General features: G+C 29.4%; 1 protein-coding gene across 14 annotated transcripts in view; it reads left to right on the top strand.

The window, feature by feature from the left end:
• The window catches only part of LOC143249773 (CLIP-associating protein 1-B-like), a 179,180-nt gene that overhangs the window by 97,734 nt on the left and 65,639 nt on the right, over positions 1-15,807 (top strand). For 9 of the 14 annotated variants that reach the window (XM_076500167.1, XM_076500162.1, XM_076500173.1 and 6 more), the window contains 6 exons: positions 5,339-5,365; positions 6,987-7,077; positions 8,892-8,951; positions 11,282-11,346; positions 13,627-13,719; positions 14,088-14,233. In XM_076500167.1, the coding sequence (XP_076356282.1) occupies positions 5,339-5,365; positions 6,987-7,077; positions 8,892-8,951; positions 11,282-11,346; positions 13,627-13,719; positions 14,088-14,233 (482 nt within the window). The remainder of the gene's footprint in view (positions 1-5,338; positions 5,366-6,986; positions 7,078-8,891; positions 8,952-11,281; positions 11,347-13,626; positions 13,720-14,087; positions 14,234-15,807) is intronic. The other 5 variants (XM_076500171.1, XM_076500170.1, XM_076500172.1 and 2 more) reach the window with 2 other exon arrangements.

The raw sequence follows: 15,807 nt of genomic DNA, 5'->3' as shown, positions 1-15,807 counted from the left end.
ATTTGGTAATATTAAACAGTGTTTGGTCAAATAATGTTAACGTGTTTGATTTGGTAATATTAAACAGTGTTTGGTCAAATAATGTTAACGTGTTTGATTTGGTAATATTAAACAGTGTTTGGTCAAATAATATTAACGTGTTTGATTTGGTAATATTAAACAGTGTTTGGTCAAATAATATTAACGTGTTTGATTTGGTAATATTAAACAGTGTTTGGTCAAATAATATTAACGTGTTTGATTTGGTAATATTAAACAGTGTTTGGTCAAATAATGTTAACGTGTTTGATTTGGTAATATTAAACAGTGTTTGGTCAAATAATATTAACGTGTTTGATTTGGTAATATTAAACAGTGTTTGGTCAAATAATGTTAACGTGTTTGATTTGGTAATATTAAACAGTGTTTGGTCAAATAATGTTAACGTGTTTGATATGGTAATATTAAACAGTGTTTGGTCAAATAAAGTTGACATATTTGGTTTGGTAATATTAAACAGTGTTTGGTCAAATAAAGTTGACATATTTGGTTTGGTAATATTAAACAGTGTTTGGTCAAATAAAGTTGACATATTTGGTTTGGTAATATTAAACAGTGTTTGTTCAAACAAGCTTGGTTCATTTGTAAGGTTTTTCATGTCAGTGCACTTCGCTAAGTTATGGCATATTATAACAATGGAAGATTAATTTGTTGCAACGAATTAACTAACTTTTTATTAACGTGTCTTACAATAGTCACAGTGTGATAAGTGGTAATAATTGGAATATTATTTTAAATGGAGGAATGTGATTTTGTTATAAATCTTGCAGCTCTGAATTGTTTAACTCCATTATAGTTCTGTAATTCAAAACCTTAGGCAACTACCGCCCCCACACCTGCAAGTTGTTACTGTGATAAATACCCGTATCTTAGTTATCATGCTTTAGCTATTACACGAACGCACAGAATCGCTCGTAATTACACTTACGTGAAGTACGTCTCTAAGACGTTTTGGATTGTGCACGGACTGAGCCTCCGAAGGTCGACCGTAGCGCTAGGCCATGTAGTAAATTTTCTCTCCTGTTGGTGAACTATGAAGTAGGAGAGTAGGCGGAAGAAAATTGAGGAGAGAGTGAAATAATACGAAATATTGTCCACTTAAACGAATATAGGTTCATAATTTCAGTTATACAAGATTGTTACAAATTTAATGATGTGTACTGAAGTGTTATTATTTGATAACTACAGTTTTGGCCTTATTACCAAGAGTGAACAACTTGAAACTAAGAACTAACGATGCATGAATAACATATGAATATCTTCTGTGTGGATATCATTTTGTTTCAGACCTTGCAGGTCGAGGGTGAAGTTTATACATTCATTACAATAACTTTGTTTCTGTCTGTCAATACACATTAAAGCTTCATATCACTGATAATTACTTGAATGTATTGCATAAAACTACGTAAAGGTGTAAAACTGATCAGTGTATAAATCCGAATTGTGCAACAAGCCTTAAACTGACAATTCTCTATGAGAAAAAAACAGTAATCGGTCACTAAACTTTGCTATAGGTACAAATTATCTTGTATAGATGTTAGTTGCAATGAGGATTGTTGTTGAAATCTTTGTTAACACTGACACATTCGGTTTATTGGATGCATTTTACCACCACATTATGGATACTTCACAGTCATTTAAACTAGAAAAAGCAGAAATGACTTCTCAATTTGGTAATTAGTTATCGACGTAGCGTCAGAAACGTCCAAATTGTCAGTTTTATCTGAAACTTCGTTTATGAAATTAGCACTGGGATAAATACCAGTGGCTATCGTTTGTTAAGACACGACATTTACCATACGATCTTTTCGTTCTTGCTTACTAATTTGGACCTTTTAGTTTTGTCCCAAATAAGGGTTTCTTCTATTCAGAGGGAAGCCAAGGATAGTCCACATATTTTTATTTCACTCTTTTGATTGAAAATAGCCTCAGGGTCTAAAACATTATGAATCTCAGTTTATCATATATTTTTATAAACAGTGTTTCGTGTAAGTGTATTGTAATAATAATCACATAACATGAAAAACTGTGTTGGGCATCCAAACCTACTACTGCAGTTTTGTTATGTTAGTATTATATATTTATAATAAAATAAATTATTTAGCTTGATAAGTTTCGTCAGTGTTTTCCAGCCCAGTTTAAAATAGTTAATCACTAACTTCCGATGTCGCACCACCTATCTGAAACCTCGCCTCAAACACTTGCACACTACGATGAATTAAAAACAAACAAACAATAATTCCAGCCACTAGGCCCTTGCTTCCTCTCCGAGTCGAGTTTCCTTCCACACACAGCAGATCTTGACACAGGATATATAGATCTCCCGCCACCCTGAAGGATCCCAAGTCCCATATCGGCCGTTTATTTTGTACCGCCGTCGTTGTTTCTTCTTGACTTTGATGTCTTGCTTGAAGTTAATTTTAATTTCATCGCTGTTGTCAATAATTTTTATTTTATTTTATATTGACTGTCATTATTAAGCCCGTCAAGGACATTCATGTCGCGAGCTGAGCGAAGAGATAGGAAATTTCTGAACGCCCCCGATTATATTTGTCCCTAAAGCTTTGGCTTGGGGTCAAATAATTTTAAACTAAAATTACTGTCACGTTTTTGTCCGATGTCGCAAATATTATAGTAGTTTTGTACCAAATGTCGTGGGCAATCACGTGTCGGTGTATTTGACCTTTGTGCTTTTAGGAGTTAACACTGTATTTGCAAAAGCTTCTCTGTTATTGAATTAATTGAAGAAATGAATACTTTTTAAACACGCGGCAACCTTGTTTATATTGAATTTATTCTACTTCCTAACTTCCAACTTTTATGAATCCTGAAAACGTTTTAGCTTATTTCTTGCTCGCCTTATCCCTGTGCCAGTCACGACTGAGCACTTTCTCACAAGACCTTTCACGATGTAATAGGGTTAGGTGAGGCCGAGCTTGGGAGTGGTTTCCTGGTTCGGATCATAGGCGGCGCCACTGCGTGAAGCGCGTGACTCGTACACGCCAGTAACTACATTTTCAAATAGTGTGTCGTGCACTGTTTATAATTTTGAGGATAAATTAAAATGAGTAGAGACATGAGTTTAGTTATCAGTTAATCATTTAAAAGTAACATTTTATGGCGTGTGTAACATTTAACTGGTTTTTCCACATTTGCGCAGCAGGTTCTTAACTACAGTAAATTTATAAGTAGCCTTGGTTTCTTTGTTAATCTGCAATTCAAGAAACCTAACAACTTATATTCAGCTGATAACAATCACAGTGTAAACGAGATAAAACTCTCCTTAAGAGGAAGTTTAGGGAAATATGACCCAGTGTGACTTGATCACAGCCCTCAGTTGACACTGATTTATTACAACAATATTGCCGAATTAATACCACTGCTAGAAGCTGCTGGCTATGAACCAGATGAGTGGCGATTGTTCATTGGTTAATTCAAAAGAAGAGCTTTTTACAATACTAGCATATGTGCATCTGTTCCTGTTGTTTATTTGGTTCACATGAAGGAAACATACAGAAATCTCAAACTTCTTAATAAAGTCCAAACACAAAGAATATAGTTGGCCACTTTGTGTTGACTTAGAAGTCATTTGTACATTGTTGACTTAATATTTCAGTTAAAGTTTCCATGCTATTTGTATGAACAGGACACAACAGCATGAAGTCAGCACTGCCACACACAGTCAGCCTGATACCAGGGTTGAAAAACATTAAACACAAATGTTTACATAAAGAAAGTCCTGTTACCTCCATTTCACATAAAATTTGGCTTAATTGTAATGGTCTTAGATAAAAATGGTGACTGTTCTTTTTTCAGAAGTGAGACTTAAAGAAAATATTTTTATTTGACCTCAGATTAGAAAATTGACTTCAGATGAACAGTTCAAAAGTACAATGAAGGAAGTTGAAAAAAAGAAATGTGGGTTGTTTTTAAAGATGTTATTGACAAATATTTAGGAAATAACAAGAACCCAAATTTCAAAAATATTGTCAGGAACATGCTTAGTAAATTCAAAGAGTTGGGTTGTAATTTGAATTTGAAAGTTCATTTCTTATGTTCTTGTATTGACTGTATCCCATAAAATCTCAGTACTGTAAGCAAAGAACAAGATAATAGGTTTCATTAAGACATCAGGGAAATGTGGAAGGGAGGTATCAGGGAAGGTGGAACATCAGCATGATGGTTGATCACTGCTGGTCATTGAAATGAGATGTTTTCAAAGCAACACATAAAACAAAGACCACAACATGCAGTTTTGAAACTAAACGATGTAGATTTTACAAACAAAACAGGATGAATGATGACATGTTTGACATCAATGTTTTTCTCTTTTCTTCAGTTTGTTTGTATTTTTGTTAATGAACATAATAAAAATGTTTGTTGTGGTAAACAAGATAATAATATGAACTAAGTAAGAGTTTTTCTTCCTGACTTGCAAAAAATTTTTACATGTTTGAAAATATTGAATATAATTTTTGAAATGTGTGTAGCTGAATTATGGAAAATATGTTACTTGAAGAAGGTAAAGAAAAATTTTTCCTTGACTGTATATGGAGGAAGTCAAACCTTTAATATGTAATTATTTTCAAAACACGAGACTGGTTTGAATGATTTAAGTTTGTAACTACTTGATACACTGTTATTAAGTGTTTTATACTTTCAAATATCACTAAGCTTCACAACAAGATTATTCATTCAAATTCAAATAATGTCCCAATATAAATCAATAACTTTTGAACTTGAATAAAGGAAATGTTTTGACCTGTATTAGTATTATAATATAATAGGTTTTAAATCACTGAGTTATTTTAACATACAGTGCTATATACTGTTATGAAAAAGAGTGACATGGTAGTTGGAGGTTTACTTGCTGGTTGTTTATTGTTGTAAAAATGTAATATTTAAAGAATAGAGTAAGTTAGTACATCCACAAAATGTGTCCTAAAATGTTCAGGTTGTTAGTATCATATGGATGTTTTTTTACTCAAAATAAATTATCTCAGCCATAGCTTGATACAGTTTGTAATATTTATTTACTGGAATCTTCTATTCTTAAAATAAAATTAAAAACATTTCTTTCTTTTTCTTCTTTCATAATTTCTAAAAGAAAGATTATATCGTATTCCCCATATCTGTTGTATGTTTTTAATATTAGTTCACTACAGCTGGTAGCTTTATTTAGCAACAATGAACAGTGGTCAAGTGACATTAGATTTGTATTCTTGTTATTTTAAACATGGTTACTCCAAACATTTCCTTGTGATATTTTGTACACCTGGGGTTGTTTATTTGCTTCCAGCATTCAGAGACCAGCGATGCAGAGTCAGTGAGTACGAATATTAGGTTTAATCTTAATAGTTTCTCTCAGTCATAGTTTAGAAAGTATCCTTGTTTATATGTATTAGGTGAGTTAATGATATATTTTGATGTGGATGCTTCTAACCAATAGCACTGATAATTTTGTCTTTTAATTTAGAAGGTTAACATTAACTGTGCTACTGTCTCACAATACGCTACTGATCCATACTAACATCATTCATCTGTTATGGATATTCTGCATCCTGTTGTTCATAAACTGCAAAGTAGTTTATGAAACCTTTGTAGCTCTAACTATTAAAGTGCTGTTTAGTGGATTATCTGCTTGAAATTCCCTAGTTATATCACCATGCAATTTAATACATGTGAAGGTACAATATAAGTGTTTTTGTGTGTGCACATAGTACAAGTATACAGAGAGACAGAGAAAGAGAGAGAGCACATGTCTACACCACACACACACAAAATTTTTAAATGAAAGTTTTGAGTAAATGGATAGTCTTTTTTTTTTTTACCATGTTCAGGCCTTTTGTATAAATTAGGAGTTTAATTCATTTCATAAAATCACAGTTTATAGCCAGTTTTAAAGATAAATAAGTAAATAGTTTAAAACAGATGTTGTAGAACTGAAAAACAACCACAAAGTGAGAGCTATTTCTGTGGTGGTAATGGCAGAGATTCAATCCTGGGTCTTCTTGATAGAGAGCCATCTAGTTCCATCTAACTGATAATACACTAAGGTTTTAGCATAAAGTTAGTAAGACCTGGATACTTATTTTGAGAGCATGCATATGAATGGATAGTACACCAGCCCCTAGAAGGGAGGGTCCAGGATCAAATCCCAGCCAGCACTACTACAAAAATAGTCCTTCTGAAGACTTCCATGAAGATGGCAACAAATTGCCAGTTTAAATGTAGAATGAAAACTAGATAGTTATATCTACTAACTATTAAAAAAGTAATTATATAGACTACAGAATGTGGAAGTGATTGATATCAGTTCAATACAAAGTTACTGTATGTGTGTGTGTGTTATATATATATCTTTGTGTCTAATTTGGGAACATGCTTGTATAAATATTATAAAAATATAGCATATCAAAACTACATAAAATCTGTACTTTTAGACAGCTCATAAGTGCCAGTTATTTGCTTAAGACTTGTTCATTTTTTAAATTCATTATTATGTTATAATATTCTACATTTTCTTTTAGTTCATTCAAACTGTTACTTTCTCTTTCCATTTTTGGTCTTCATAAAAAAAAACTATTTGTTTTTTACTTTTATGTGCAGGATTACTATATTGATTATTTTTATTAATTTTTTATCCATGTATAAAACCACAGATTAGAGAATTCAGCTGTGCGTGTGTTTGGAAAACATTGTTGTCTTGCAAAATTTGACACTGTTACAGAGACATTTTGGTAATTCATTGGACATATACAGAATATTTAAATATTCATTGTTCTCTATATATGCACCATATTTTTAATGTCTTTGTTGTGTTGTTTGACTAATAAATTTGTCTTAGTATCATAAGATAGTTTACATTCTATCTGACTTCCAATTTGCATCACTTGAGTAAGGAGATAAAAAAAACTACTTGCGTGAATACAATTTTATTTTGTTAGTCATCAAAGTCAGCATCAAAACGAGCCAGTAGTGCACCTCCTACCAGAAGAAGTGTGTTTACAGCTCCTAAGCCTCCCACTACTTCAGCAAGTAAGTACACAATGATTAGATACACCTAGAACATATCTCTGATAAGGAAATTTTATATAACGAACAATCACTAGTTTCTGAGGGGCATTCATTGAAATGGTTTATTTTATGAATTCATGTTTCTATAATTATTATATAATTTGTTTTGCAACTTGGTAATGGCTACTTATCCTGAATTTACAGACTGAATACTTTTGGACCTTACTTTTGGCTTTTAACCCTTCAACTTCTTGATGATGAGAAACCAACTTGAAATAAAAATGTATCTCATAATGGCTGGTATGGGGTATTGACATTTTTATGAATAAAGTAAAAGTGTTAATACCCCTTACCAGCTGTTTTTAACCCTTCAACTATTACCTATCAACTATTTTGATCTTGAATTGAACATTTTTTGTCTTTTCCATTACTGTTTATCTTGTTCTAGCACAAAGCTTAGCAGTGGTGCTTATCTGTGTCTTTAATGTTCAATATTCAGAAATATATGAATAATTTATAACCATACTGAGCACGTTTTAAGATGACACTGAGTGAAGGTGTAAAATAAATTTTGTCTGTTGATTTCATGTACTGTCATGATTTTGAAATAACTATAATAAATTGATCTTGCTTTTGTAGACACTTATGGTAAAAGAATCTAATTTAGTATACACACCTTAGGTGAATAAGCCAGATTTCTTGAAGATCAGCGTAGAGTGAGGCTCGGGTCTAAGTTTACTCTCTGAATACTGTTTTTTCTGTAAAATTTTGTCAGGCATAAATGATTTATCATATTTTTCGAAGTTTGTATAGAAAATGGTTGCATACTGAAATGTTTTCAGTCTTTTCAAATTATCTTTAGTATATTAGAAAAATCTGTAGATTAGGGGAAGTGTCTTTTATTGTCTTTGAGGTAAAACTAGTGTTATTAATTTTTACTTGTAAATGATTGCTGTTATATAATTACCTGAACATTTCATTATTAAACTTGTTTACTTCTTTCTTCAATAGATAAAAATGTTCCCAGCTATTTTTATTTGTAATTACTGTCTAGAAATTAAGAAACTACTTGAAGTGTGATGTAATATACAATGCATTCAATACCATTTAAAAATATTAGCTCAAATCAACATTTCAGTAAATTCAAATAATTTCTATCTGTGTTTATAATAAATTTGAAAAATTAAACCATTTTTTTTCTAAAAATACCTTACATTTGTGTGTGTGTTGATATGCAAGATATAACTTTACATTGTGTGTTTGGAATACCAAATAGACAAAACAATATTTTGAAAAAAAATAACACAACTGTCCTAAATTCTTTCGTTTTGGTATACTATGTGAAAAAGAATTTGTAAGGAGTTCTATATTTTTGTATATTGTATAAAAAATATTTTTTTTACATTTACTAATACAGAGTGAAAAAAAGATAATTTACAAAGTAAATTATTAATTGCAGTAGTTAGAACCAGTGTAGTGTATAGCAGTGTTTAACATTTTTTGTAATTTGTATTTGTACTGACCCTCAGTGTATTTAATAGTTTTACACAAATACATATACATGTTGCATCAAGATATTGATTGTTACAAAATACTTACAGGACTGATAACATAAATGAATCATTATTCAGAAAATATGATAATCAAAAAACTTTCTAAAGATTTGCTTTCAGGGAATGTTTGAATTATTGTTGTATTTTGTATTTAATTGTAATACCAATGAATTTGTATTGTTTAATATGTAGGTAGATTTAGTTGTGTATTTGAAAAAGAAAGAAAAAAAGATGTATTATGTTTTATTGCTTTGTTTTCTATTTTTTGCTTGCATTTAAAAGCTCTTCAAAGGAAACAATCTGTCAAGACCAGCTCTGCAAAGTCTAGTTCCTCTGCTTCAGGTACTTCAAATTCTTTATCTCATTGATTTCAAAAACATTTGTAAAACTTTTATTTGCTTCTTTGAAAACAAATATTAGTGCCTACAACCATCTGGAGCTTGGCTAATAATGCATGGTAACTGGCATTGTAAGCATGTGCTTTATGTACTTTTTTTGTTTTTTACCAAGAGGTTTTCTCTAATAATGTAGATTAAAATAAATTTGTAGAACATTATCTTATTTAATGTCATTCCAGTAGCTGTTTTTGTCCTTTTCTTACCTTCTCTTGTTTTTCACTCATATGTTATGAATAGTTGAAAAGGAAAATATTTTTTATGAAGTACATCTTAAACTTGTTACATTGATTTATTATTGTGATCGGTAAAAGAAAGTTTGTGGTATAAGAACAACTAAATTACAACTGTATGAAGTAGTTTATAATATTTTTATACTAATATAAAATTGTATCCATTAAAAGAAAAGCTGAAAAACATAAACAATTACTTGTGTTTATCATAAAACACTGATTAATAATTTAAAGCTTAACACAAAATTGGTTATTATAGTTTATAATAAATTAATAGATTTAATTTGCATTTATGATCTTATTTCAACACTTTCTTAACTATTTAGAATAACAAATCACAAATGAGTATATGAAAGAAAACATTCATGCTAGTACATGAACAATTAAATGCTTGGTGAAATTAATTTGTTTTGATTTTATAATATGTAAAACAAAAAGTTGATGTTATAAATTACTTTTTCTGGTATTACAGTGGAGATTCATCAACATTAGTTATGAAAGTACTAATATTACACAAGTCAGATTCAAACTATATTTAATATTTATTACTTTTAAAATAACAAAGGAAGTTTTGAATTACTTACTCTGTCAACTTTAATAAAGATAAGAAAAGAATGGCACTAAATATTTGTGATTTAAAAGTAAGATTGTATTTTGATTGTATTTCATGCTATGTGTATTTATAGCATATTTTTAGTATTAAATTTTTGAATAAGTTGTTAAAGAAAAGAAAAACTTGTATTTCATTACCAAGTGTTTTGTGAAGTTTTTAGTTTGTGCATTATTTTCTTAAAACTGAAGCCTGTATATATGACACTGAACAAAAAAAAAGGTGGTTTTCCGTGTAAGAAAAGAATTTGTATAGGTTTTAACTACATATTTTAGAACTGAATATATATATATATATATATATAAGACACAAGTATCAAGTGTTCTAAAACTACTGTAATTTATCTGGTTTTCAATGTATGTAGTAAATAGATTAAAAAATTGCTCTAGGCATTGAAGCAAAATTATGAATTTGACACTTGTAGAATGTGCAGAAGACTGTTAATCCTACATTATAAACTGCATTCTCGTACCATGTTTTTCTTAATGTACAATAATGATAAAACAACAGTGTAAAAGATCATGACATGTTCATTTTTGTCCAGTTGTGGCAGTAGAGTTAAGTTTATTGATAAGTGGTATCAGATTGCACCGGTGAAGAAGAATAATGCACACTGACAACATTCAACTGTATCATCTTGAACCATTGTCACAAACTTTAAATATTGGTCTTAACCGGAAAAAAAACCTGTTCCATCTATTTTATAATAATAAAAAAAAAGACAATTTGAATCAGTTCAGTTAAGTGTTCCCCCTGATGTTTTCACCCTTTTATGTAAATGTTTATTCTTATTTATACTTCTTTATAAGTAATAAATATCACTTATTATTTGCACAATTCATAAAGTTAGAAAGTGAGTGGCAAGCAATCCTACATGAACACCTTCCTAATGATTGTTTCACATCTGGAATAACTCTTGCACCTGTATATAATAGGGCATTTTGAAGCTTGAAAAACAAACTTATTAATATAAAATTATTAAATTTATTTTTCTACATAAAGTCAATGCTTTTCTGTTAGATAAGTAATAGATTGAAGAACTATTGTGACTGTAATGTTACAACATGCAAACCTTGTTATGGAACTAGAAGTATGCATGCTACTTTAAACAAAACTGTTTGTGATTATTGAGATGTTTATTAATCTTTCTGATGTTGTCAACACAGTGTAAAATAATACAAGTATTTTATTGGTGATATAAGTAATAAAATTAACAAAAACAGTTTCTAAACAGTTTCTAATGGTAAATTATTTTTCTTATGTGGTTCAGAAATATTTTGTATGTAAAAGTTTTTATCTAAATAATTGCTTAGAGTCAGTTATAATAAACCTTCTTGGAAATCAAAAGATACATAAGTTTTCAAAGTATAGAAGAACTTCAAAGTTTTATTTATTAATACAAAAGAGGTTAAATATTATGGATTTTTGTGGCAGTGGCTGCTGGTGCAGCTGATGAAGATATGTTTATTAAGGCCTTTGAAGATGTTCCCAAGATTCAGGTAATTAAAAATATTTTATTTATTTAAATATTTTGATTTTATTTAAAATGTATTGGTTTTGACATTCCAGGAACATTTTTAAAAGAAACTTATTTTCATAGTAATCATTCATACATTTAATGCATTAAATTCTGTTCCATTGAACTATCATTCCAGTGGAAACAGTATTCTGACTTCAGTGCATTTTTTTAAAGTTAAGGCTAAAGTATGAAAGTACAATATATGTGTATATTTAAAGGTTTGTAGTTGGTGATTAGTTTTTGTTCTTACATGTAGTGTGTTTATTCCATAGTTTTCTTATATTGGATTATTTTATTTTAAGTTAGTGATTCGTACAAAGAGAGAGAGAAATGTTATTTTCATTATTGTATCTCTGTATAAGTTTGATCAATTTGACTAATCTCATTATTGCCATGAAAAAATTAGGAAATAGATATAAATTATGCTTTTTTCATTTTAGAGCATCTACATAATTATAACACGAAACTACAAATGTTTCATCTAAATAGCTTAAATCTTATAAGGTTATTCATTCTTATATATTTATTATTTTTATTTTATTAACTTTCAGCTGTGTCTGACTAATATTACAGAAATTGTAATGTTGTGCATATGCAGACATGCTACTGTGTCCAGTAGTATAAAACTAGCCTTTACAAAAGTGATCTCTCTTGGTTTTGTTCTAGTAGACTAGTATTTTGGAAAATAGTCACATTTTGGTGATACCACATTACGTATGTTTATATATTATTATTATTATTATTATTATTATTATCTACAGATAAGTTCTTAAATCTCACTTCTTTTCTTCAAACATAGAACAGTGATTAAAGGCATATAGAAAACAAATGATCTCTGCTACTTAAGATTGCAAAGAAGTTTATACCCACTTGAAATACCTTGCATGCTAGACCTTGCTGAATTTTGCATATGGGGGATATGAAACAAAATAATTTTTTGGGTTTTATATGTGTATTTTGAAATAACACAAAATTACAAGTTACCATACAGTTCTGCTGCTCTTTATCAGGCTTAATAACTAAAGTGTATTTGGGTCTAAAAAGTAATTTTCAAACAAAATTTTCCCTCAACCCTTCTTTCTGAGATGACACACAAAAGAAATAATTTTGTGAATTTCCCATCTTCAGAGGCTGAAAAAGCCATGTATGTGAAATTTTGAGTTTTTGATTGGTTATAAACACATGATAGAGTAAAATGGATGTAACCTAAGCATGTACACTTCGACCAAGGTATATGTCACAATTCTTTGTGTTTTTTTATTACTAGAACATTTTAATGTTGTCTACTACTTTTGTAAGTGTAGTGTTTAACAATCACTATCAATAGTTTTGAAACATTATTGTCTTGTTTCATCACTAGAGTGTTAAAACATTGTCAGACTACTTTTCTAGGCATGGTGTTCACCAATTAATGTACAGGACTGTACTACCAATATGTGTGTGAAGCAATATTGCAGTGTTCCATTTAGACTAATTAGCTGAGCAAATTGTGATGCATTGTCCACTGGCCAAGACAGCAGAGAATTTAAAAATGTTGTGTTTGTGTGCCATTGTCTGAGCGTGTTTTTTGTAGAAAAGCCATGTTTACCCCTTTTATAAAGTTATTCAAAAATGGATTGAAAATTTTCAGGAACATATTCTCTCATAATACAGATAAAACCGTGTTGCTTAACATTGTTTCAGAATTATGTCCACTTTTCAGGAGTGCATCACAGTGTATAATGGGTACCCCACATATTTCTGAAAGTGGAAGAGGTGAGCAGGGTCACTGTGTTTGTTTCAATAAATATATTGATATCTCCACAAATAGAAAAGATAATAGATTTTTATGTTCTATCTTGTCAATGTTGGTAATATGAGTTTCTAAGTTGTAAGAAACTAGAGACTTTGTATTTAAAAATCACAAACATCTAATATGACCCAAAGCTGCATTCAACATACCATGTGGCACTCACAGAAATGATATTTAAGGATTTTGTTTTAATATGTACTTTTAAGTTAAGAAATTAATGAATTTATAATACTAAAATTTGGATTATAATTACAGTTTGACATCAAACCTACTGATAATGCATTGATATAATAATTATTCAATAAAACTTTGAATAATAAGTCTACAAATGTGATGACATGCCCTTTTACCCTATCCATAGGAAAACTCATAGTGATATAGGATTAATGAATTTCACAACAGATAAATATCTTCATTGCTAATGTTTAACTACTTCATGAAGTTTACTATGTTTTCTTTCTTTTTTAGTTATACTCTGGAAGAGACCTAGAAGTTGAAATTGCAAAAATTAAAGACATTTTATCAAATCCAAACAATGACTGGGAAAAAAGAATAGAATCTGTAAGCACTGAAGCTTGAAAATTGAAGTTATAATTTTATTTTTAAATATAAGTTTATAACTTCAACTGGAAAATTGTTAACTTAAGTATCATTAGAATATCTATTGTGAAACAGTTGAACTAGTACTAAGGAATTTTTATTTATTAGTGTTATTATTTTGTCTTTAATTTTATTGTAGTGTCCCTTAAACACTATTGGATGAAAACTGAATTAATACAATTTTTTAAAGAACAAAAAATAGTAATATTGCAACTACTCTCAAATACAAAAGGTTAACTTATTTTTCTTTTTGTTTTATGTTTTGCATGGAAGGAAATATGTTCTGTGGATAATATATTTCAAAGTTTTTTGTATTTTTTAATACATAGATAAGAAGGTTGCGTAGTTTGATTGTATCAGGTGCTATGCAATTTGAAGAACTTTATGGTAGTCTTCGATTATTAGAAGTTGCTCTGCAGGTTTCTGTTAAGGATCTTCGTTCTCAGGTGGTTCGTGAAGCTTGCATTACGATAGCGTAAGTAATTATGTTTCTGACATGTGTTTTGTAAATATCAACATGGGATAACATAACAGTTCTAATGATTAATAGCTACAGTTAAATTATAAATTAATTGACTTACAATCCAATTGGATTTGTGCTAATGTTAGTACTTGTAGTTGAACTTCAAATGTGGTTTCAGTATTTGTAGCATGTCAACATTTGAAAGGGTAAGCTATATGTCCTGTTTTCTTTTGTATGATTTTAATAACTCTGTAAATTAATAATGTATATTTTCAGTTTTATAAATAGTAAATTGTACAAAAGAGGCAAGTAAGTTGCTTTAAGAACATGAGCAACAGTTAAATATAAAGAAATATATTGGAGGATTAGAGCACCATCCTAAACAGTGATGATTACAACTTTCACAGCAGTTCAAAATATGTGGAATTACAAGATGAACTAAATTGTTTTGTGATTGTTAAAAAGTTTTACTGAGATAAGAATAGTGTTAAGTAATTAGCACAAATGAGTTTAGGCAATGTAGTGCTTTGTGTTGTTCACATTATGAAAAAAAAAACATTTGGTATTATGTGTCATAGTTATTACTGAGTTTTGTCATATCTGGTCAAAATATGCATGCCACAATCTTTTAGAGCTACACTCAGAAATTAATTAAACAAATTTGTTTTTAATATAAGTAATAAACTTGGCCTCAAAACATAGTGTACAATCCAAATTTTAATATTATATAACTTAATTTCTTAGTTTCAAAACAAACTATTTAAATAAATTCTCTATCTTCACTTTTTTGTGACAATTCTTCACTCCAAATTACTAATTATTTTAGGTTTACTTTCTATCTCTTTATCATATTCTGAGCTTGGCATGAATTACACATGTATAATACAAATATGTCTAAACTATAACCTTCAATCTTCTTGATTTGAGATATATTCGAAAAAGTGAAACCCATACATGCCATGACCCCTTATCACATATTGTCCTTCAAAAAAATGACATATTAACATATTGATAAAATATTTTGTTTTAATTTTAAATCTGAAATAAACTTGTTTTATGCACTAGTACCATTGTTACAAAAAAGTGGTTAAGTTTTCAGATCTGAGAGAGAAAAAAAATAAAATAAATTTGAAATAAATTTCTAATTTTTTTTATGTATGATTTCATTTATTGTCATAACAGTTAGTAAAATGTAAGAATAAGAAACTTATTTGGTTATACGAGGAGGCTTGATGAAACAGAATAGTTTTGATTGATCTTGCATACACGTGATTGTTTTATCAATGATCTTTCTTGTAGCTTGATTGATTGTTATCCTGTTGATATAATAGCTTTCACTGTATTCTGAGACTGTCTACAGAACAACTTGAAAGCAATAAAATAAATCAGTGTCAGTTTTGTAAATTATTAACTTTGGCTCTAAGAATAAAACTGAGCTTGAACGTTGAAAGTTAAACCTTTTCTGAGATAGGTAGATAGAAATTTTATTATGTGAATTAAATACAACTTTTTAATGTTTGTTAATAAACTATTTAATACCTAATATGCTTCATTTTATGTACTCTCTTATTTACAACTATCTTCAT

Source organism: Tachypleus tridentatus, chromosome 4 (assembly GCF_004210375.1).
Source record: "Tachypleus tridentatus isolate NWPU-2018 chromosome 4, ASM421037v1, whole genome shotgun sequence".
Taxonomy (NCBI): domain Eukaryota; kingdom Metazoa; phylum Arthropoda; class Merostomata; order Xiphosura; family Limulidae; genus Tachypleus; species Tachypleus tridentatus.
Note: the sequence above shows the minus strand (reverse complement) of the source record. Positions and strands in the feature narration are given on the sequence as shown.